Raw genomic sequence first — 22,213 nt, 5'->3', positions numbered from 1 at the left:
CATTCCCCCCACCCATTCTTTGAGACACTTGCTGCCTCATTCCCTAGTGCTACTTCTGTGGTCCTCTGGGAGATTTCACAAGCAGGCAGAGAGTCCTCGCAGTACCTGGCCTCTCCCCCTCGCTCAGCCAGCCCTTACAAGTCCTGCATCATTGCTTGTTTAATACTGAAACCCCACAGCATCAATCAGCCCCACCAAGTATGGGGAAGAGGGCTGAGCAGGGTTGTGACAGGCAGAGAAGGAAGGGGCTGGGACTGAGGCCCATGGCCTCTCCCCACTCCCCAAGGATGGATGAAGGGTGAGCTCTGTGCCTCTACAGGCCCCGGTATATCTGGCTCTGCAGGGGGTATGCAAGGACTCAAGAACAACAGAACCTTCGAAGGATCCTGAGTGGCAGGACCGGGCTGTGCTCACCCCACTGCCCACAAGAGCACTGCCTCTTGAGGTTTCCGTCCTTCTCACCTCCACCACCACGCCCACTCTACCACTCCCAGCTCTGCCACTTTCCAGGACAGAGGGCTATTTTCTCAGAGAAGTCCCCAACTGAACTGCATCAGGCGGGTTAGGAGAAAATTCTATATCACAGAGACAGGATGACTCTTCCTCTAACAGAGAAGGGCCAGAAGCATCTGGTATGGTTCCCTGTGTCAAATCTCCGTCCAGACAAGGCCATCATTTAGCTTGTAAGAGCCTCCTCATCAAAAGATCACACCAATAATTTCTAAAAACCAACCACTGATTTGGGGTTCATTAGAATAATTTGATGAATCATTTGCACGTCAACATTTAACTTGGTAAGCAGTTTTATAATATGTAATTGATGTATGTAGGAAATAAAAGCAAACATTTAGTTTTATTTTATGTACAAAAGTTATTTCGTTTTGTCTTCTATATTAATTTGTATGAGCTTTGCTAAATACTTTGAATGGCATCCCTACCTCCACCCGACTTGAGCCACCCGGTTCATGGTCTTATCATTGACCCTGACGTTACCAATAACCACGCCCCTTCCACAATCTCAGTCTTTTGCATCTGCTCTCTGACTCCCATGCCCCACCCTTCCAGCTCACTCCCGCCACCATCCCTTGACCCTCACCTTACGTTTCCAGTACATTGATCCCACCACCTTTTCACTGTCCCCTTTACCAGCTTAGGGCCTGATCCATCTTCAGAATCACTGCCTTTCTCCCCTCACCTTCTTGTGTTCATCTCACTGACTCTCATCCTGGTTAAAGGCAACTCTCCAGCTAGACTGCAGCCACATACTAAATGTGTTCAGAGAAACCACAGAATCTCAAGAGGGACCTTCAAGCCACCAACATCCACACTTCATGTCTCAAGCCTGGCCCATTCCCTCTCCCACTCTCATGGAGAAAAATTTCACTTTCCACTTCCCTCAAATCTCCAACCCTTCCTCCCCTTCATCATCCTCAGTTGATGAGCATGCTTCCCATTTCATCAAGAAAAGCAACCAGAAGAGAAGTGTCACAAGCTCCCACCATGCCTACTCATCCCCTGCATCTGTACCCACAGATGCCCCTTCCCTCCGGGTGCGGTGGACACACCATCGTCCATATAAGGCCAACCTTGCACTTGTGTCCCAGACCTCATCCCCTCTCACATTGCTCCTGCGTTGCCCCATCCCCTCCCTCGGTTATCAATTCTTCCCTCTCTACCAGAACATTCCCACCAGCATCATTCATGCCTTAACACCTCCCTCCAACACAGAGCAGCCAGCATAGTGGCAGACACCCCACTAGCACAGTGCAGGAGGGCCAAAGAAGGTTGAGAGAGGGACAGCAAAGGATATGATGGGGGCACAGGAAGGTAGACCAGCGTGTGCAAAGGCCCTGTGGTAGGAGCAAGCATGGCAGGAAGAAAGCAGAGATGACACATGCACCAAGAGGGAGGTGAGACCAGACAGAAGTCCGGGTCAGACCCTGTTAAAGATGTTGAGCTTTTCCCTAAGAGCATCGAGAAGCTGTTGAGTGTTTCAAACTGGATGTGGCTTGAACAGATTTGCATTTTCAAAGGTTCACTATGATTACTCTGTAGAGACGGATAACAGTGGGTACAAAATGACCAGTGGGGAGGCTACCCCAGTCATCCAGGGAAGCAAGCACCCACCTGGCAGTGGGTGTCACTATTGTTGGAAAGGAATCGATGGGTTTGAGAGATACTGAGAGCAAATACAGACAGGACGTCGTGATGAATGGAGCCTGCAGGGAATAGGAGGAGATGTCGGCGATGATGGCTAGGCTCAGTTTTCACAAGGGAGCGATGAAGAGGCATTGGCTGACCTAGCTGGTGCCTCCAGAAGACCAGGCTTGAGGGACAGATCATGAGTTCCAGTCTGGACCTGCTGAGTGTACGGTGCTTTTAAAACATCCACCAGGAGACATCAAACAAGCAGCTGGATTCCCAGGTCCGGAGAGGTCTGGCTGCTGATTATTTGACACAGCCTCTCAACAAGCATCTCTGGAGTGCGTCTCCTGCGCTAGGCATCATGCTAGGACCCAACGGTCCAAGGCTGACAGAGGCACGGGCTGGGGCAGCGGGACAGCCAGGCTGCGTGGGGAGAAGGTGCAGGTGTGGTCCCCCAGCCTGAAGGGTGGGACCCTTAGAAGACAGACGTGGGGGCTCCACCTGTGATCCCTTGGTTGGGGGTTGAACACTGCCCCCAATTTTTTAGGAGCCTCGGGGCACGTCAGTACCGTTCTCCGCACCTCCCCTCCCGTACGGATTCCTCGTAAAGACGCCTGGCACCAAGTTGGCACTGACGAAATATTTGTCAGACTGAATTGAGAGAAAATGAAAGTGCTCTGCAAAGTGCTTTGTAAATACACTGATTTGTACTTTTAACAATGGGGAGGCTATGTTATCCTCTTAGCAGCGGGTACAAAGACTCTTCTCAGGAGAGAAGAGTGTGTGGCTGGATGGAGGATGAGCTAGTAGGGGGCGCGGGAGGCCTCCGGTTAATGCAGCAAGATGCCGAGAGCAGCGTGGGACGTGGTCAGGACAACAGAGGAGGGGGAGACAGCAAGGTATGGGGTGGGGAGGGTGCTGAGCAAGAGAAGAGACTGCCCACCACACTTAGAAGACGCCTGCCCTGGTGGGAGCATCTGGAGTGAAACGTTGTGCTCTTCGGATCCCACAAAGCTGCAGTGAAGCTACCCGAAGTTCCGTTATGCTCTGGGGAACTGTTTTTCTTGCAAAAGTTGGGAAAGGAAGCGAATTTGGTACAGAGACAGTTAAGGGGGGGGTTGGAGAGTAAGGATCAACCATCTTCTCTGTAATATGTAGTATAGAATTACCTACGTAACATGATAACAGCAAGAAATACCTAAAGTACTTAGTTATATAAGCACACCTGTATCCTATGTATACAGCTATATGTGGTATGCACAGGTCTGTGTACTAATGCCTTAAAATTCCTAAATAATTTCTACAGTACATGATAAAACCTACTCCATGGGCTACAAGGCTCAGGATCCTATAAGAAAAGAAACTGCTCCGTCGGGTGAGGGCGGGAGCGTTAAGATCCGTGCCAGCGGGCTGGAAGTCGTTCCTGAAAATGAGAGGTCTGTGGCTTTCGGGCACTCCGGAGAGGAACTTCCCTGGAGGCGCAGTGGTTAAGAATCCGCCTGCCAATGCAGGGAACATGGGTTCGAGACCTGGTCCAGGAAGATCCCACATGCCGCGGAGCAAATAAGCCCGTGAGCCACAACTACTGAGCCCGTGAGCCACAGCTACTGAAGCCCGCACACCTAGAGCCCATGCTCCGCAACAAGAGGAGCCACCACAATGAGAAGCCCGCGCACCGCAACGAAGAGTAGCCCCCACTCGCCGCAACTAGAGAAAGCCTGCACGCAGCAACGAAGACCCAACGTAGCCAAAAATAAATAAATAAATAAAATTGAAAATAATAATAATAAAACTTCTTTATACAATGGAATACTACTCAGCCATAAAAAAGAATGAAATAATGCCATCTGCAGCAACATGGATGGACCGAGAGATTATCATACTAAGTGAAGGAAGTCAAAAAGAAAGCCAAATGCCATATGATATCACTTATATGTGGAATCTAAAATATCACATAAATGAACTTATCCACAAAGTAGAAACAGACTCACAGACACAGAGAACAGATTTGTGGTTGCCAAGGGGGAGGGTGTATGGGGGAGCGATGGAATTAGCAGATGCAAGCTATTATATATAGAATGGATGGACAACAAGGTCTGCATAGCACATGGAACTATATTCAATATCCTGTAATAAGAAAAGAAATTGCTAACACGTATTGGGGACTGTATTAATTAGGTTACATTAGCTACCGTCACAGGAAAATCCTGAATGTCAGGGGCTAAATGTAGTCAAGGTTCATATCTCTCTCACGTCAATACCCCCAGTACATTTACTAACGTGCCAGGTACCGCCCTGAGCGCTTTCGACATGTCAACTCGTGTAATCCCCATGACAATTGTGAAGGAAGAATTGCTCTGATCTCCACTTTCCTCTGAGAAAACTGAGGTGTGGCGTCTCCGTGAAGCTGAGTCAGACCCAAGGCCAGGGCAGTCCAGCCGCAAAGCCTGCCTCTCACCCGCGGTTGCCATATCTCCCTGCACAGCTTCGAGGGTTCAGTCATTCAGAGAAATTTAAGTGTCTATGCTGGTGTTGGGGATACAACGCAAATAAAACAGACAAAGTCTCTGGTGTCATGAAGCAGCCATGCTTGTAATTCTAGTCTCCACATGAGTTTTTATGAAGATCGCATTCAATAGTTCACTCATTCATTTAGGGATCACTGCTGGGGGCCCGCTGGACACTGGGCTAGGGGTTTTCATCTGAGCCAGCTCTCACTTTCTCAGCAATCACCAAGGAGATGTTTAGCGCCGAAAGGTCTTTGTTTGAGCCCTTATTCCATCATTTCCTGGCCATGAGTACGTATTCAGTCGTTTAGCCTCCCTGAGCTTCAGTTTCTTCATCTGTGAAATGGGGATGCTAATACCCCTCTCACAGGTTGGGTCCTAGTCCAAGAGCCTGGTAGAGGGCCCAGCCCCCTTGGGGGGCTCAACCCTAGGGGTATTTCAGAACTTTCAGGGGCTTCATATAGTGAATTCTATGTAACTGCCAGTGAGAAAATGCTTTGCAATCTCATCTAAAGGTCTGTGGGAATGTTCTCCAGCCCCGTCTGGGGTCGGCCTTCTTTGGAAAGCGATCTGCTTTCTCGCGTGTAAGACGTGAGGTGACTCCCAGCCGGGCTGGGGCGCAGAGGCAGGTGTATTGACATTCACCAGCTTCCTCCGTGGCAGTCCCCAGCACAGATTCAAACCTCCACTGCCCGCCACGCCTCAGCTAATCCTCAGAAGCCTCGATGCAGAGATGGAAGGCTGGGTTTTGAAGTCTTAAGCCTTAGATCCTCTCCACAGCACCGCAGGTGTGTGTGTTTTGATTCACCAGACAGATGTCCAAACAGACAAAGCGATACCTTCCTCCGGGGATGAGGGAGAGGGCTGAGCCAGTTTCAGAAGAGCGAGAAGTCTGGAAGAGGCCGGTGGGCTCTCAATCCCCGGAGCCTAGGATGTCTTACGAGCTCTTTCTTCCCTTGTTTTCCAGGGAACTTCAAAGGTCTCTGCAAGCAAATTGATCACTTCCCAGAGGATGCAGATTACGAAGCTGACACAGCAGAATATTTCCTCCGTGAGTGCATGCAATTTTTTTTTATCTCCTTCCTCGTGGTGGGTCCTGCCCTTCCATCCTTCGAGAGTCAAAGGCCAGGACTATCTAGAGGTCCCTGTCACCACAGAGGGCAGGAAAAAGCTAAGCCTCCCTCCTCCCCTCCTGCCCAGTGGCCAAATCTTCATGCATGCCGTTTCCCTCTGCCTGCAACGCCCTTCTCTCCCCTCTTTGTCGGAAAGTTCCTACTCATCTTCCAGGTTTCAGCTGAAACATCACCTCCTCCAAGAAGTCCTCCATGCCCTTGAAGGGGTTCCCAGAGCCTAGCACCTTTATCACGCTGTGGGGTCCTTGTCTATTTGACCAACCAGCTCCCTCGCAGTGCTGCCAACTCCACTAGGACTCTGATAGACTCTACCTATCTCGTTCATGATTGTATTCCCAGCCCAGGGCCCAGCATGTAGAAAGCACTCAGTAGCTATTTCTTGAATAACCCAATGAAGAAACTTATCAGGCGGTGCCAGACTGGAACTTCTACTGAAACAATGAGATTTTTTTTCTTTCCCCACAAGTCAAGTCAAAGTTAAATCCTGATGTAATAGCTGTGATCTTAAATCCACCTGAGACATATTATCAAGAGAAAGTATTTTGAGACCCAAAGGAAATCTCTCAAGAATCAGCAAAAACTAACAAGGCAAAATGTTCTGGGAGAAAAGGATTTCCAGGAGATGGGCTAAGGGTCCTTGATACCTGGTACAGCAAAGCCGCCCCGAGCAGACGAGGTTGAAAGCTCTGCTCCAGGCTCTCAGGCAGCACTTCCTGAGGGAGTTTACTCTCCTCCCAGGAGCATTGCCCGTCCCCTTCTGCTCCCAGGTGCCCTTCCTGGGCCAAAGCCTCCCTCCCATCCCCCCATAGCATCGGTTAGTATTACCCTTGCATCACTTTTATGAAAAATATAGGGGGCATTTTATTATATGGATCACCCCTGTCGCTTTCAATAATTACCCCTCACATCAAACCCAGCTCTCAGATCAGCCTGAAATCTGGGTTTCACTGCAAGCCCATGGAGCACGAAGCCAGCCAGGCAGCTGGGAAGAGAAGGGAAAGAAACATCACGTCATTTATAGCTTTCTTTTTAAAGGGGGGAAATATCTTACAAAGCTCATCCTTTCCCCTTATGAATTCCTGCATAGATGCTGCTCTTAGATGGAATTCCTAAAGGGTCATTAGGTCGTCATCCCCATTACCAGGTCTGGGGCTCTCAAAGGAGCCTGGTGGTGGCATTAAGGCAGACTGAGCACCTTCTGTATGTCAGAGGCCGTACTCAGCGCTGTGGCGATCCAGAGGAATGAGTAAGACACAGTCCGTGGCTGCAGGTAGAGCACAGCCTGGCGGGAGGACCCTCTGAGAACAGCTGGACTTGGGATGCGGGGGCTGGCAGAGACACACCCGAGGGCAGAGGTGGAAGGAGGGACACAGCAGAGCCAGCACCCAAAGCTGCACTGGCTGGACACAGTGAGGGTGTGATGCTTTACCATCCAGATGCCAAGCGCTTGTTGGGACAGGACCCTTGTCTCATTCTTTGCTCTGTCTGGAACAGCTCTTGGAATATAGTAGGTTCTCAATAAATGCTATTTGTTAAACAAAAGAAAGATATAGGATTCTTCAGTGGCTATTCCTACCTATCCTATACCTCCATTTCCCTAATTTTAAAGAGAGAATTGCTTAGAGTGTTTGGTTCATTTTGGTGTCTCTGGACAGAAGACTTGAACGTACATTAGCAGCGCAGGTTTCCGAGGGTCTGACTTGAATTGACTTAATCCAACCATATTTTTTGAGCATCTGTAACAGAGATTGGCACACTTTTTCTGTAAAGGGACAGATAGTAAATATGCCAGGCTTTGTGGGCCATACAGTCTCTGTCCCAACTACTCATAGCTGACCTTGCAGCACAAAAGCAAATACAGGAGCACACGAGCGCGGCTGTGCTTGCTCCATTGAAACTTAACTTCATTTACAAAAACAGGCAGCAGGCCTCACCTGGCAGAGTTTGCTGACCCTTGATCTGTAATATGCCAGTCTGGGGCTAGACAACAAAAGTGACTTTTTAAAGTCGGAAGATGTGAGTTCCCATCATCCTCCATTAAGCTGTAACCTGATTGGCTAGAGAAGCTAGAAGACAGAGGTCGTTCTTCTAGGAGGATCGCTGGCCCAATGAGGTGGGCGGAGCTTCTCCTGGAGATGGGCGTGCCTTTGGCCCAGGGAGGTGGGTGGAGCTGCACCCGGGTGGGCGGGGCCTGAGTCAGCTTCCAGTTCTGGCCTGTTAAACCTACAGCACACCTGCCACGAAGGCTGGACAGACCCATGAACCTAACAGAGACGCCTCAGGCAGGGATAGAAGGCAGTGTGGGGTGCTGAGGGAGCCTGGCCCCAACCCAGACTGGAGGCGATCATTCCAGAAGGGTTCCCTAAGGAAGGTGGCACCAATGCAGAGACTTGGACTCTAGAAGCATTCATTCATTCATTCATTCACTCAGGAGACATTCACTACCACTCACCATGTACAGGACACTGTTGATGGTATGGGGACCCAAAGGTGAACAAAACAAAGAAAGTCAGAGCCTTTGTGAGGGTTACATTCTGGTGAAGGAAAGAAGCAAAAAGCAAGGAACCTGTTACAATCATCCAGACAAGAGACGACAGCAGGTTGAACCAAGGTGGTGGCAGTGAAGGAGGTGGGAAGGGGTCAGAGCCTGAAAGTATTCCCAAGGGTATGCATACAGGATTTTCTGAAAGGCGGCATGTGGATTTCCAGGGACAGGAAGGAATCAAGGATGACTCCAAGGTGTGTGTCCGTGGAGGGGGCAGGTTGGGATGGGGAAGGATGGAAGCTCAGGACCGGCCACATTAAGTTACAGAGGCCCACGGGGAGGTGTCCTGGCCCGAGACAGGAGTCTAAGAGCTGTCAGCATGGGGATGATATTTCGAGGCGTGAGACTCGATGAAGGCCCCAAGGGAGTGGTGCAGAGAGAGAAGAGGTGCAGGAACTGAGCCTCAGACTCCAAGGCTTAGAGGCAAAGGAGGAGGCCCCAGGGAGGAAGATGAGGAGGGGTGGCCAGCGAGGGGGCCTGGTTAACCCCTGCCATCCACGATCCACCAGCTGGATGCGGGATCTGGAGCAGAGAGGGAGGAGGGAGAATGCTAGGAGGGCGTGGCTGGCCAGGAGCGCAGAGCTTATCTCCTGGGCTGGCAGAGAAAGTGGGGCTCACTTGCTCTCAAGCCAGCAGGCCAAGCTTCAGGCAAGTCCAGTGCCTTTTGGAGGATGGGGCAGAAGGAAGGCGCCGAATTAACATCTGATGGGACAAATGAATGACTGAATGAACGCATGCGCGCTCTTACTCCCCAGTCTCCATGAGTATTTGAGGAGGTCCACAGCTTCTCCTGAGCTGCAGTGTCCAGGGAGGAACAGCTCTAGCCGGTTCCAATCATCACTCTGGGCCACTGGACCTCTGGCCCCAAGAAGATGTGGCCGATACAAGCCTTGCCCACCTATTGCTACCTTACCCACAAAGGAAAGGTGACCAGCCTGTTTTTCCCAGGCAGCTCTGCAGGGCCAGCGGCTGGGTCTGCGGTGTGTGGTTCCTCCCTAGCCCCCTCCCTCCTTACCAAAGCTCCTTACCTCAAGCTGGTGAAGCGCAGAGGCAGTGGTGACCAGGGTGTGACTTCCTATGACGCTCAGGGAGTGTCGGTGTGTCTGTGTCTTGTGCACAAGAGCATGAGTCTGTACTGTGTTCCGTGTGTTTTGATGCCTGCACGTCCATGCGTGAGTGGCTATCAATCTAAATGTAAGCGCCTGTGTGGTTGCATGTGTCTACTTGCGTGCGCATGGGTCTCTTCGTGGTGTGTGTGTGTGTGGTATTTCCCAGCTGTCCCAATGTGGTTTGGAGTGGGGAAGAAGATTCAGAAGAATTCAGTTTCCTTCCACAATCATGTCTTAAGCACCTACTGTGTGCAAGACCTCAAAATCCCTGTAGTGTGGCCCCTAACTGCAGGGTGGGGTGAAGCTCTCCCAGCAACGGCTACTGTCCCTGACACACTCTGCCCAGGGGGAGGAGAGGGGTTGGCCCCGATAGGTCGCACGTTCATGTACACACACACACACACACACACACACACACACCAGAGCTGTAGTATCAGGGCCTTGCCATGCCAACTACTCTTTTTCCAAAGCCAGAAGTGGACAGAAGGGGGAAGGGAGGGAGGGCTCTGGACAGGGCCTATTCCTCCCCCTCAGGAGACATCTCACCTGATTACGCTTGAACTGGGAGCTGACATCTTCCCAGAGTCACTGACCCCCTGAGATCAAGAACAGGCAGGAGGAGAGTTCCCTGGGGGCAGCCGTGGGTCAGGAGCGGACACCTGTAAGGGAGACAGAGGGGCCATTTGTAAGGGAGGTGGAAAGCGGCCCAGGCAGGTAGGACCCTGAGGATTATTTGGGGGTAAATTTACAGAACTTTACCACCAGTAGGAGACAGGAGAATGTGACGGCGGGCTTTAGCACACACTGCCTGGGTTCAAATCCAGCTCTGCCACTTCTCAATTAACTCCCCCGGTACTCAGACTCCTCCCGATGGGATGTTCATCCGTATGCTCGCAGGGTTGTAATGAGGCTTGAGTGAGTCAGTGTAAGACAGCTCTTCCCTCCAGCCCAGAGCACAGTAAGCATTCAGGAGGCGTTAGCCATTATTGTCGGTATGTTACACAGTGAAAAGTAGGAAGGATAAAGATTAAGGAGAGAGGGAGTGCGAGAGTTTTCAGTACAGTGGTCAGAGAGGTCCACTGGGGAGGTAACGTTTGAACAGAGACCTGAAGGCAGTGAGGGAGCGTGTCTGGTCCTGCAGATGCCCTGAGAAGAGGGTTCCAGGCAGAGGGAACAGCCAGTACAAAGTGTCTGAGGCTGGCATGCGGCGAGGCAGAGGGTGTGAGCAGTGGGTGGGAAGCCAGGTCAGGACTTGTGGGTGTCGGCTTTACTCTGAGACTGGAGCACGAAAAGGTTCTGAGCAGAGAGGCGAGGACTGACATCCACGCTAACAGCACCGCTCTGCTTCTGCTGTAGAACTGACTATGGGGTCCCAGCAGAAACAGAGAGACCAGTAGGAGGTTACGGCCAGAATCCAGGCTCGAAACACAGGTGCTCAGACCAGGGTGGAAGTCGGGGAGGTAGATGAGAAGGGGGCGGGTTGTGAGGCCGGCAGGTGTTACTGACAGCCTGCGTGGGGGGAGGTGAGAGAAAGAGGACGCAAGATGACATCTAGGGGGGCTTCCCTGGTGGCGCAGTGGTTGAGAGTCCGCCTGCCGATGCAGGGGACACGGGTTTGTGCCCCGGTCCGGGAAGATCCCACATGCCGCGGAGCGGCTGGGCCCGTGAGCCATGGCCGCTGAGCCTGCGCGTCCGGAGCCTGTGCTCCGCAACGGGGGAGGCCACAACAGCGAGAGGCCCGTGTACCAAAAAAAAAAAAAAAAGATGACATCTAGGCATCCTGCCTGGGAGACAGTGGGCAGTGCTACCCTTCTCTGAGGCTGGGAATGTCGAGAAGGCTGGGTCGCAGGGAGGTGACCGCTCTGTTTTCCAGCCTGCGTGTTACGACTTCTGTTACAGACTCTTCTTTCCCACTGGGTGGTGAACAGCTTGAGGACACTGCAGGGGGTAGCTGCAGATAGGGAGTCTGCTCCCACCCCGGCCAGCACAGGGCCTGCCCCCAGTCAGGCCCGGGAGATGTTTGCTGAGTCAATGAGTGAGGGACCACCCTCACTAGAGCCACCTGGAACGTTCACCCTCTCCCCAGAATGAGGACTGAGGCGGATGGAGGGTCTCAAGCTGAGCCAAAGCCACCCTTCCCAGCCTCAGAGAACCCCCTCCTCCCTGTTCCCCCTTCTCCACTCCCCTCTGCCAGTACCACCAGGCACACAGCGGGTTCCTAGGTGGGAGGTGAGAGGGATACCAGGAGTCAAGGTCTGAGCTTGGGACTTGGAGTGAAAGGTCCTGAATACGAGGTGAGCTCTGCTCTGTGGCCTTGGATCAGTTACTCAACTTCTCTGAGCCTCGATGAATACCAGTCCACCAGGGGGCTCTGAGGATACACTGAGACAAGGGTTACGGAGGTGCTTTGTTAGGGCTCCCCAGCTGCCCCAGGGGAGCACTGAGGGAAGTCCACCACCCCCTCCTTCCCACTAGAGTTTAGAAGTTCAGGGAGACATCCTTGCAGCTCCGGAAATACTGGAGATAGACATGCCCCGAGGGTCACCCAGCCCCATCCTCCCATTTTACAGATGAGGAAAAAACCGAGATCCAGAGAGGGAAAGTGACTTACCCCAGCCCAGCACACTTTCTGGGATGCCATCTGCCTCCGTGATGGTTTTCCAGGCTGCGTGCTCCTGTCCTCTGCCCCGGACCTGAAGCCCCTTCCAGCAAAACTGTCGTGAGGGACATTCCTTCCAGAGATCACCACAGTGGGTGTGACCACATCCTGCAGTCAGGGAACATCTAAGCTATAAATCGTACTAACTCACATCCATGCAACCAGAGCGAACGCTTCTCGAACGGCGCCTCCCCTTCGCGCCCTCCGCCCGCAGAGACAGTTTCTCTTCTGTCCTGGTCCATTTATTTAAGTGCTGGATCCAGCAACCACCACGCTGACTCCGCAACCTGCACTTTAGTAAACCTCAGTGGAGGTAACCCCAGGCCCATGAGAAGCAGCAATGATACGCTCTGCTGTGTGAGAACTAACTTCTCCTGTTGCTAGTGGGTACCAGGCACTGTTCTAATAGCCTCAGATGCATTGACTCAACACCCCTCATTGCTGCCCTGGGAGCTGGGTGTGCTGGTCGTTGCCCTGCCGCAGAGGAGAGCACTGAGGCTCAGGGGGGTGGCGGGCAATGCAGCAAGTGAGATGCGCTCAGGCCGTCTCTCCTGAGCACATGCAGCTGATCACCCACCCCAGAGACCACAGGAAGTGGGAAAGCATCCGGCACCTGCACAGGTGGTGCTCCCAGAGGAAGCTTGCTGGACTCCAAAATCCCTTTCCTGTGTCAATAGATATCACAAAGGTTCATGGGACACTTGACTATGTGTGTGCCTGGCCTGACACTTGATACGTCACCTTCATTCATCTCACAACACCCCTAGGAGGTGGGTATTGTTGGTGTCCCCATTATACAGATGAGAAAGGAGAGGCACAGAGGCCACACAGCCAGTGGGGGAACAGCATGGGACCGTAAGTGGTGCACATCAGGAGCCCACGCTCCTAACCACCACTCTGGGCAGCTCTGCCTCCTTCCCTCTCTCCCTCCCCCTGCCTTTCCCCTCCTCTCCTCCTCTCTCTCCCATCACTCTCTCTCACACTCACACTTTCTCACACTCACTCTTGCATGCATTTACGGCAGTCTATCCCTTTTCACAGCATTCAGGAGGAGAGGGCGAGAGATACCCCAGAGCCCAGAAGCTCCTCCCAACCCCAGCACATCTGCGATTCTATCCCATTAGAATGGATCAAATTCCAAATGGAATAACAGGCATAAAGTTAAATGTGCCCAGAAAATAAGGAGCCTGCCTTCTGTATACCTGATCATGGCAACTATTTTGATCAAAGGCATGACCAGCACCTGGCCAGCCTGGCTGAGTGGTTCCTAAGCAGAGGTCTGGGGGGCACAGGACCACGAGGGATGGATGCAACCTTAGGCGTCATCTGGTCCAACCTCATCTGAGCCAGACCTGAGATCCAAAGAAGGGAAAGCCCACACTCAGACCCCAGGACGGGCCAGGCAAAGAGTGGGCCCCAGGAAGAGGTCTGCCCACCTCTCTCCACCCCCGCCACACTGAGTGAGGAAGCGGGGCCCCCGTGTGCAGCTGTCTGCCTGTCCTCCAGCTGTGCCCACCACAGCAGGACACCATAGGGGCCAGGCCCACAGGGCACTGGATCACGAAATGATTTGTCTACAGAATTTGGCTGTAGTGTGTGAGCAGTGGGTGGGATGACTTGTGTCACCACTAAACACTGGGGCTCCCCAAGCCTCACGGTGAACCCTTGTACCCTTCCAAGCTCAAACACTGCTGTGCTCACGTCTGTGTCTGTGACACCCCTGATTACAGCTTCAGCCCAGAGTGCACCTCCACTTCCCAATCTCACACATTCGACTGTCCCTCCGCACAACACCTCAGACTCCGCGTGCCCCAAACCACACCTTGATTTCCCTCCCCTCACCCCTTAGGCTTGATCCTCTCCCAGTTGCATAAGTGGCTGTATCCAGCCAGCCAGCAGACCTGAGACCCAGAAGTTATCCTCAACACCACCCTCTTCTCCACCCATATCCACTCATCACTCCTAAACATCCCTCAAACCCAGCCACCTCTGCCCACACCCTTTGTACCCACCTGGTCCAAGTACCACCATCTCCTGGTCAGCAGCAATAACCTCCTCCTGGTGCCCTGTGGCTACCCTGGACCACTTCTTAATTCATTTGCTTTGTTTGTTTTAATTTTTATTGGAGTAGAGTTGATTTACAATGTTGCGTTAGTGTCAGATGTACAGCAAAGTGAATCTGTTATATATATACATATAGCCACTCTTTTTCAGATCCTTTTCCCAGATAGGCCATTACAGAGTATTGAGTAGAGTTCCCTGTTCTATACAGTAGGTCCTTATTAGTTATCTATTCTAATACTGAGTGAAGTAAGTCAGAGAAAGACAAACCTCATATGATATCGCTTATATGTGGAATCTAAAAAAAGGGTACAGATGAACTTATCTACAAAACAGAAATAGAGTTACAGATGTAGAGAACAAACTTATGGTTTCCAGGGGGTAAGGAAGGTGGATAAATTGAGAGATTGGGATTGACATATTCATTTGCTTATTAAAATGCACATCAGATCATGACAGCCCTGTCGGCTTTAAGGCCTTTATAAATGTATGTATGTATTTATTTATTTATTCATGTATGGCTGCACTGGGTCTTCGTTGCTGTGTGCGGGCTTTTCTCTAGTTGCAGCGAGCGGGGGCTACTCTTCGTTGCAGTGCGTGGGCTTCTCACTGCGGTGGCTTCTCTTGTTGCGGAGCACGGGCTCTAGGCATGCGGGCTTCAGTAATTGTGGCACGTGGGCTCAGTAGTTGTGGTTCGCGGGCTCTAGAGTGCAGGGTCAGTAGTTTTGGGGCACAGGCTTAGTTGCTTCCCGGACCAGGGCTCAAACCCGTGTCTCCTGCATTGGCAGACGGATCCTTTAAAGACAACCCGTGAGTTCCTGTGTGGCCTGGCCCCAGTCTGCCTCATCTTCCTCAGAGCTCCCCAAGGCCCCGCACTAACTCTTTGTGATCAGCCCTTTCAAGTCCCCAGACGAGCCATGCTTCCCCCAGCCCTTGCTCATGCCACATCCTCCCTAGAACACCCTGCCTCTATTCTGCCAGTTAGCTTCTCTTATCCATCCATCTCAGCACCAACATCCCCCTCTCGGGGAAACCCTCCCTGTTGCCCATGTGAGTTCAGAGGATGCTCTGAGAGCCGGGGGTGCAGTGGTTAGGCACCCAGAGCCTAGAGTCAGAATCCCTGGGTTCACAAACCCAGCTCCTCCATTTCCTTGCTGTGTGGCCTTGAGCGAAGGCTTAACCTCTCTGAGCCTCAGCTTTAGCCTATGTGTGATGGGGGTAATTAACTGCGTGGAGTTGTAAATGAAAGCAATGGGTTCATATATGTACACAGTCCCGCCACACTCTGATGCCTCAGGCAACATCGGCCATCGACGGGTGACATTAGCCTGTCACTTGCCTGCACAGTGCCAAATGGGCCCCTTTCTTCCTCAGCACTTCATCCTGGTTGGTAATTACGTGTTCATCTGTGCTGTATCTCCTTCATGAGAATGTAAGCCCTATAAAGGCATATGGGCCAGGCCTGGTTTTGCACCCCTATGCCTCCTGTGCCCAGCCTGGAACAAGGCATGGTGACGGCCACTCAGTCAAGAGCAAAGCTTCTCCCCACTCTGAACCGCACAGCTTTTCCCCAGTACAGTGTATTATGCTTTCGGCCCGGGGTGGCCAAATTGCAACGGTTAGGCCAACTCTGGCCTACAAACTGCTTCTATAAATAAAGCTTTATTGGAACACATCCACACTCATTTGTTCACATATTGCCCACGGCTGTTCTCAGGCTATAAGGGCAGAGTTGAGGAATTGCAACAGAGACCATACGGCCAGCAAAGCCAGAAACATTGACGATGTGTCCCTTTACGGAAAAAGTTTACCAGTGCCTGCTTTAGGTATTTGTAACCTCCTTTGAGCCAAGGCCCATGGCTCATGGGGTTGGTAGGAGGTTTAAGTGGGTTCATCCATGGAAGGCACTTAGCACAGGGCCTGGCACATAGGAAGCCGCAGAAATGTCAGTAGGTGTTACGTAGTTCCATACGCTTGCTCATAGGGGATCGATAAATATTTGTGCATTGAATAAATGAGCTATTTTCTGCCCCTCACGATAGATTTTTAGCGGTAAGACCACCCCAGCCTTAGCGGGAAGTCAGGACAATTTGTGGCGAAGTTGTGTCTGGCATGAAGGGGAAAGGACATTAGAAATAACAAAACTTGCTACCTTTTACTGCCCGCCTAGCATCAGAAACAATACAGAAATTATCCAATTTAATCCTTACAATAGTGCATCTCAAACTTTCAGACACATACAAGTCTTGTTACCAGGATCTTGTTAAAATGCAGATTCTTCTTTTTTCAATTTTATTGAAGTATAGTTGATTTACAACGTTGTGTTAATTTCTTGACCAAGGTCACACAGTTAGTAAGTGACAAAGCCAGGATCTCAAGTTAGGTGTGACTTAACTCCAAAATCCCCATTCTGTCTGTGACATTGCCCAGCCAGAAAGACCTCTTTCGAGAGATTGTTTCAGTGGAGGGGTCCCTGCCTGCTCCAAACCAGCTTCCTGCCAGCCTGAATCTGGGTCCTGCGGACTTCGGCCTTCCTAGGCTTGGCGCTGTTTACCAGCTTCCCCTGTCACCTTTTTTCTGGGCAAAGAGGCGTCTTCCAAGGGAGGCTAGTGTCTGGGCTGGCTCTGCCGGAATGAAGAGGCTTCTGTTTGTGTTGCCTGCTTGTCGCCATATCATAAGCTGCTTTGCTACCTTGTGAAGTGGTCCTGTTTTCTCCACATTGCTCTCTGCTGGCTGAAATACAACAGACCTCTCCCTCCAGCCTCCCCGCTCTTTATCTCACACACACACACACACACACACACACACACACACACACACACACACACACACACACACACGAGTTTCTCATCTCCCTCCACAGCTGGCGCTCCCTTTCTCTGCCAGCAGGAAGGCTGAGTTGGGACATCCAGGCTCCCACAGCAGACCAGACTGAACTGGAAACGTCAGGCCCAGGGCTGCTGTGAGGCATGAGCTCTGAGGATGCAGTCCCAGTCTGCCAAATGCAGCATACTGTGGGCAGGAAGAACCTGCTTTCTTGGAGGGAGAAGGTCAGAGAACTTCATCTGCCTCGCTCATCTGAGCGGCCACCACTGCCCCTTGGAAGTCACACCAGTCTCTCTTTCTTTCTTTATGCTGTCGTCCCCCTTTCTGGTTCAGTCAGAAATCATATCCACGTGGAGAGGGCAAAAGCATTAGAAATCGGCTAACAGTCCACACCCATTTTACACATGGGGAAACCAGAGAGGGCAAGGTACTTATCTCAGCCCCACAGCAAGTGAGTGGCAGAGCTGAGACCAGAACCCCAATTTCTGGACCCTGCATGCTTCCCAGGCTCTTTGAAAGCCCCAGAGGGAGAGTCCAGGGTAGTCCAAGAGTTGGGCTGATCTGGGCTTGAATCCTGACTTACTAGCTGGGTGGCTTTGAGCAGGTTACTTCACCTCTCTGAAACTCGGTTTTCTCACCTGTAAATTGTGGCAAAAAATACACCCTGCAGGGGTGTTACAAGGATTAAATTATAACGTGCACATCAGACCCAACATGGTGTGGGTGCTTCACCAATACTATCTCTTGTGCTCTGGGTCTTCAATACGTTCTTACCGTCTCCGCGTGCTTATGACATCCAGGTAGCTATGAGTGTGCACGTCTGAGCATGCGTGTCTGTGCGGGGGTGTGTGGGCTGGGGGATCAGGTTGGGGATACAGCTTGTTATCTCAGAAATGACTTGCAGGAAGAGAACATCCACTCGGGTCTGGGAAGGAGGCAGCACCGTCCTCGCCTGCAGTGGGAGAGGGGTACTAGATTGCCGAGTAACACAGTTGTCCTCCACCCTCTCGCCACTGCTTCTATATGGGCAGCTCAGGTCCCCCCTGCCGGATACAGAACTCCACCCTTCTGCAAGGCCCCCCAAAGCAATCCACTCATCCAGGAGCATCACTTGCAGGGTAGCCTTACTGAAGAAGATCCAGGGGGGAGAGAAGGGTCTTACATCACACGTCACCGCAAACTGCCTGAAACTCTTAGAAAAATTCTTCAAGTGCTATATAGAAAAATTCTCTTCTTCACATATCCTTCGTGGCCACACTGCCACCAAAAGGAACAGGGGTGGGGCACTGGGAGGGGCACTTCCCCTCCAAAACACAGACCCTCAGCCAACCTCTGGGCCGAGCCAAAGGGCCCTCTGTCTAAAAGAACTCAACTTCCTAGGTTACCATTCAAGCCACCCAAACATGTCAAGAAAGCATCCCTTTCCTTACACTAGCCTCCAGACACCTCTGTCTCCTACCTGTCCATAGCTCCTAGGACAGGGAGTCAAGAGCCCTGAGATCACTCTCTGCCTATTTGAATCTGGATAGAAAAAAATATTTTACTTTCCAAACACACTTTGTAGAGGACTCCACCCCTCTGGGTCCCCTTTCAGACACTGTCCCCCCACTATACACCCCCTGCCGCCTTCCCTTTGCCCTCAGCCGTCTGTGCCCCTCTGCACTCTCATCCTCCCACATGCAGGAGTAAAATATTCATTAAAATATTTTCTTCTCCTGCCTGTTAGCCCTTCCTTCTTAACTTATCCTGAAGGGTTTTTTAATTTGCTTTTGCTTTTGCTTTTCTTTCTTTGCAATGTGTCAGCTTCTTCCTCTTCCTGGACCACCTCTCCGTGTTTATTCACAAGGCGAGCTTGTATCAGAGGCTTACTGTGTCTTTGGCTTTGAATTAGGTGGTGGGGACAGAACAAATGAAGAGAGAGAACTGAAAAAACAGCTACATCCTGGCTCTCATGGGAACCCACGACCTATGGTGGACACATATATATATAAGCAAATATTTACTATAATAACTATCATTTATCAAATGTTTACTATGTTCCTTCAGAGACTTATCTAAGTACTTTATCAGAATTAACTCATTTAATCCTCACAGCAATCTTAGGAGGCGGGCACTATCACCATCCCTATTTTACAGGTGAGGAAATTAAGGCACAAAGGTGAGATGACTTACCCAAACTTATCCAGCTAATAAACACTAAAGCCAGCATCCAACCACTAAAACACACTGCCTTTCCATGTGCCCCAAGTGCCCCAACGTGCAGAGGAGAGAGCTAATAACTTTGCCTAAGGAAGTCAGAAAATGCTTTGTGTGTGGGGGGGTACTTTTGAGCTGGGTTTTGATGGATGAATAGAAGTTTGCTGAGTGAAAAAGAGCAGGAAAGACATTCTAGGAAGAAAGCTCAGTATGTCAAAAGTAAGAAACGTGCATTAATGAGTCATGGGAAGTTTGCCATGGCTGGATGAGAGGGAATGTGGGGATGGGCAGAGACCAAGTCCCACGGGGCCCTGTGGGGCTCACGAAGCGCTGGGGTTTGATCCTTGAGGAAGTGGAGCATCCCTGAAGGGCTGTGAGCTAGACAGTGTATTGCTCCCTCTCCCTCCCTCTCTAGGACTGCGAAACAACCTCCACTCTGGTCCTGTGTCCATAACCCACCCCCCAGCCGGCTCCTGTAGACTGCTCTCTCTCCTCCCTCCTGTGTCCTCCCCCCCAACCCCTGTGTCATAGCCTTGCCGTTCTCTCTCCCCCACCCTCCGTGTTCTCCAGGGGCTGTGAGGGCCTCGAGCATCTTCCCCATCCTGAGTGTGATTCTGCTCTTCATGGGTGGACTCTGCATCGCAGCCAGCGAGTTCTACAAGACTCGACACAACATCATCCTGAGTGCCGGCATCTTCTTTGTGTCTGCAGGTAACAGCTGCTGAGCCAGGTGGGCCAGAGTCCAGGCCCACCAGTGGGGAGAAGGTTGAGGTTGGGTGCCCAGTGGCTGGGAGGACCTGGCAGAGAGAGGAGGGGAGAGCAGAGAGGAATTTCCAGGCCTTGCAACAGGCTGAGTCGCAAGGAAGACAAGTTGTGCTGGGGCTCCCGCCCCAACGCAATGCCCGAGCCCCGCCACTGAGTCCTCCAGGACCATCCCCAGACTCTGTCCTTTAGCCCAACGATGCATCTTTCTCCCACCTCCTGGAAAAAGGCCCCAATCCCAGGATCCTCTCAGGACACTAGGCCTATCCTCACTTGCCCTCTCCCCTCACTGTCCTACCCAGGTGGGAGCAGGCAGGCACCCAAAACCACATTTCTCAACCCAGTTATGTGACAAGTCACATTGGCTTCAGATGCCAGAAAAAGAACATGGGCTGTAGTATGAGCCATTTAATAAGAAAGACTAACGTTTAAGCAGCACCTACCACGTGCAGACTTAACAGCTTTCATGTCTATGAACTCACATGCATCAACTCACATGTATTCACATGTATTAATCCTCCCCGTGACCCGACAGGAGTAAGTCCTATTATTTTTTTAATAGATCTTTATTGGAGTATAATTGCTTCACAGTACTGCATTAATTTCTATTGCACAACAAAGCAAATCAGTCATATGCACACACATGTCCCCATATCCCCTCCCTCTTGATCCTCCCTGCCATCCTCCCTCTCCCACCCCTCTAGGTCATCGCAAAGCACCGAGCCGATTTCCCTGTGCTATGCTGCTGCTTCCCACCAGCCAACTATTCTACATTCGGTAGTGTATATATGTCGATGCTACTCTCACCTCGCCCCAGCTTCGCCCTCCCAACCCGTGTCCTCAAGTCCATTCTCTATGTCTACCTCTTTATTCCTGCCCTGCAACTAGGTTCGTCAGTACAGATATGGAAATTCAGACCCCGGTTCCTCTGCCAGAGGCTTTGCATCCAGGCAGTCTGGCTCTAGGAGCCAGTCTTAACCCCCTGCTACACCAGCTTCAAATCCCTGTGCAGCCTTGAGCAAGTTACTTAACCTCTCTGCAATCTGTTTCCTCATCTGCAAACCCCTTGAAAAGCACTCAGCAGTGAAGGCAGGTAGTAAGTGCTCAATAAACAATATTATTATTATTACTACTCAATACATTGTAGGATGCCCCTTGCTTCTTTCCCTTCTTCCCATAGCTCTGTTTCCATTAGCTCTTCCCTTTGCAGCTCTCTCCAAATGGAATAATAGGATAGTAAGGTGGTGCTTGCTTGCAACACGCTTCTAGACCGGCGCATCCGTTCTCCATGAAAACGCTGGACCAGGAAAAGACCCTCCAGCAATTCCCCGTCCCCTCATCCTGCCCGGGGCCTGGCATCCTCCTTGGAAACTAACGATCCTTCCCTCTGCTTCCCTCTCCGCCCGCGCCCACCCTCTGCCCGCAGGTCTGAGTAACATCATTGGCATCATAGTGTACATATCTGCCAATGCCGGAGACCCTTCCAAGAGCGACTCCAAAAAGAATAGCTACTCGTACGGCTGGTCCTTCTATTTCGGAGCCCTGTCCTTCATCATCGCCGAGATGGTCGGGGTGCTGGCCGTGCACATGTTTATCGACCGGCACAAACAGCTGCGGGCCACGGCCCGCGCCACGGACTACCTCCAGGCCTCCGCCATCACCCGCATCCCCAGTTACCGCTACCGCTACCAGCGCCGCAGCCGCTCCAGCTCCCGCTCCAGCGAGCCCTCTCACTCCAGGGACGCCTCCCCCGCGGGCATCAAGGGCTTCAACACCCTGCCGTCCACGGAGATCTCCATGTACACCCTCAGCAGGGACCCCCTGAAGGCCGCCACCACGCCCACCGCCACCTACAACTCCGACAGGGATAACAGCTTCCTCCAAGTTCACAACTGTATCCAGAAGGAGAACAAAGACTCTCTCCACTCCAACGCAGCCAACCGCCGGACCACCCCCGTATGAAGCTCCCGCGGGCCTCGCCTGCGCCGCCGCCGCCGCCGCCGCCGCCGTCGCCGTCGCCGCCGCCGCCGTCGCCGTCGCCGTCGCCGCCGCCAGGGTCCCGGACAGAGCCGGGAGGCGGGGCGCGGCCTGCGGGGTGGGCCATGGGGTGGGGGGGTGAGGGGGAGGAAGCGAAACCATCCACGGGGGACAAACCTTCCAAAAGCAAAAACAACAAAAAAAGAGAAAAACATAAGTAAATTTAAAAAAAAAAAGAACAACATATAAGAGGAACAAAGAAGCAAAACAATAGAAAATGTGCAAAACTATAA

At 51.8% G+C, this 22,213-nt stretch overlaps 1 protein-coding gene across 1 annotated transcript in view; it reads left to right on the top strand.

Annotated features, from left to right (window-relative positions):
• The window catches only part of CACNG2 (calcium voltage-gated channel auxiliary subunit gamma 2), a gene marked incomplete at both ends in the record, with an annotated part of 119,087 nt that extends 97,182 nt beyond the window's left edge, over positions 1-21,905 (top strand). Inside the window, 3 exons of the mRNA XM_082665132.1 lie at positions 5,620-5,703; positions 19,752-19,892; positions 21,370-21,905. Coding sequence (XP_082521258.1) covers positions 5,620-5,703; positions 19,752-19,892; positions 21,370-21,905 — 761 coding nt within the window. The remainder of the gene's footprint in view (positions 1-5,619; positions 5,704-19,751; positions 19,893-21,369) is intronic.
• Between the last annotated feature and the right edge of the window lie 308 nt (positions 21,906-22,213).

The sequence above is a fragment of the Grampus griseus genome (assembly GCF_964374135.1).
Source record: "Grampus griseus genome assembly, chromosome: 11".
In the NCBI taxonomy this organism is placed as follows: domain Eukaryota; kingdom Metazoa; phylum Chordata; class Mammalia; order Artiodactyla; family Delphinidae; genus Grampus; species Grampus griseus.
This window is presented reverse-complemented; position numbering and strand designations above follow the sequence as displayed.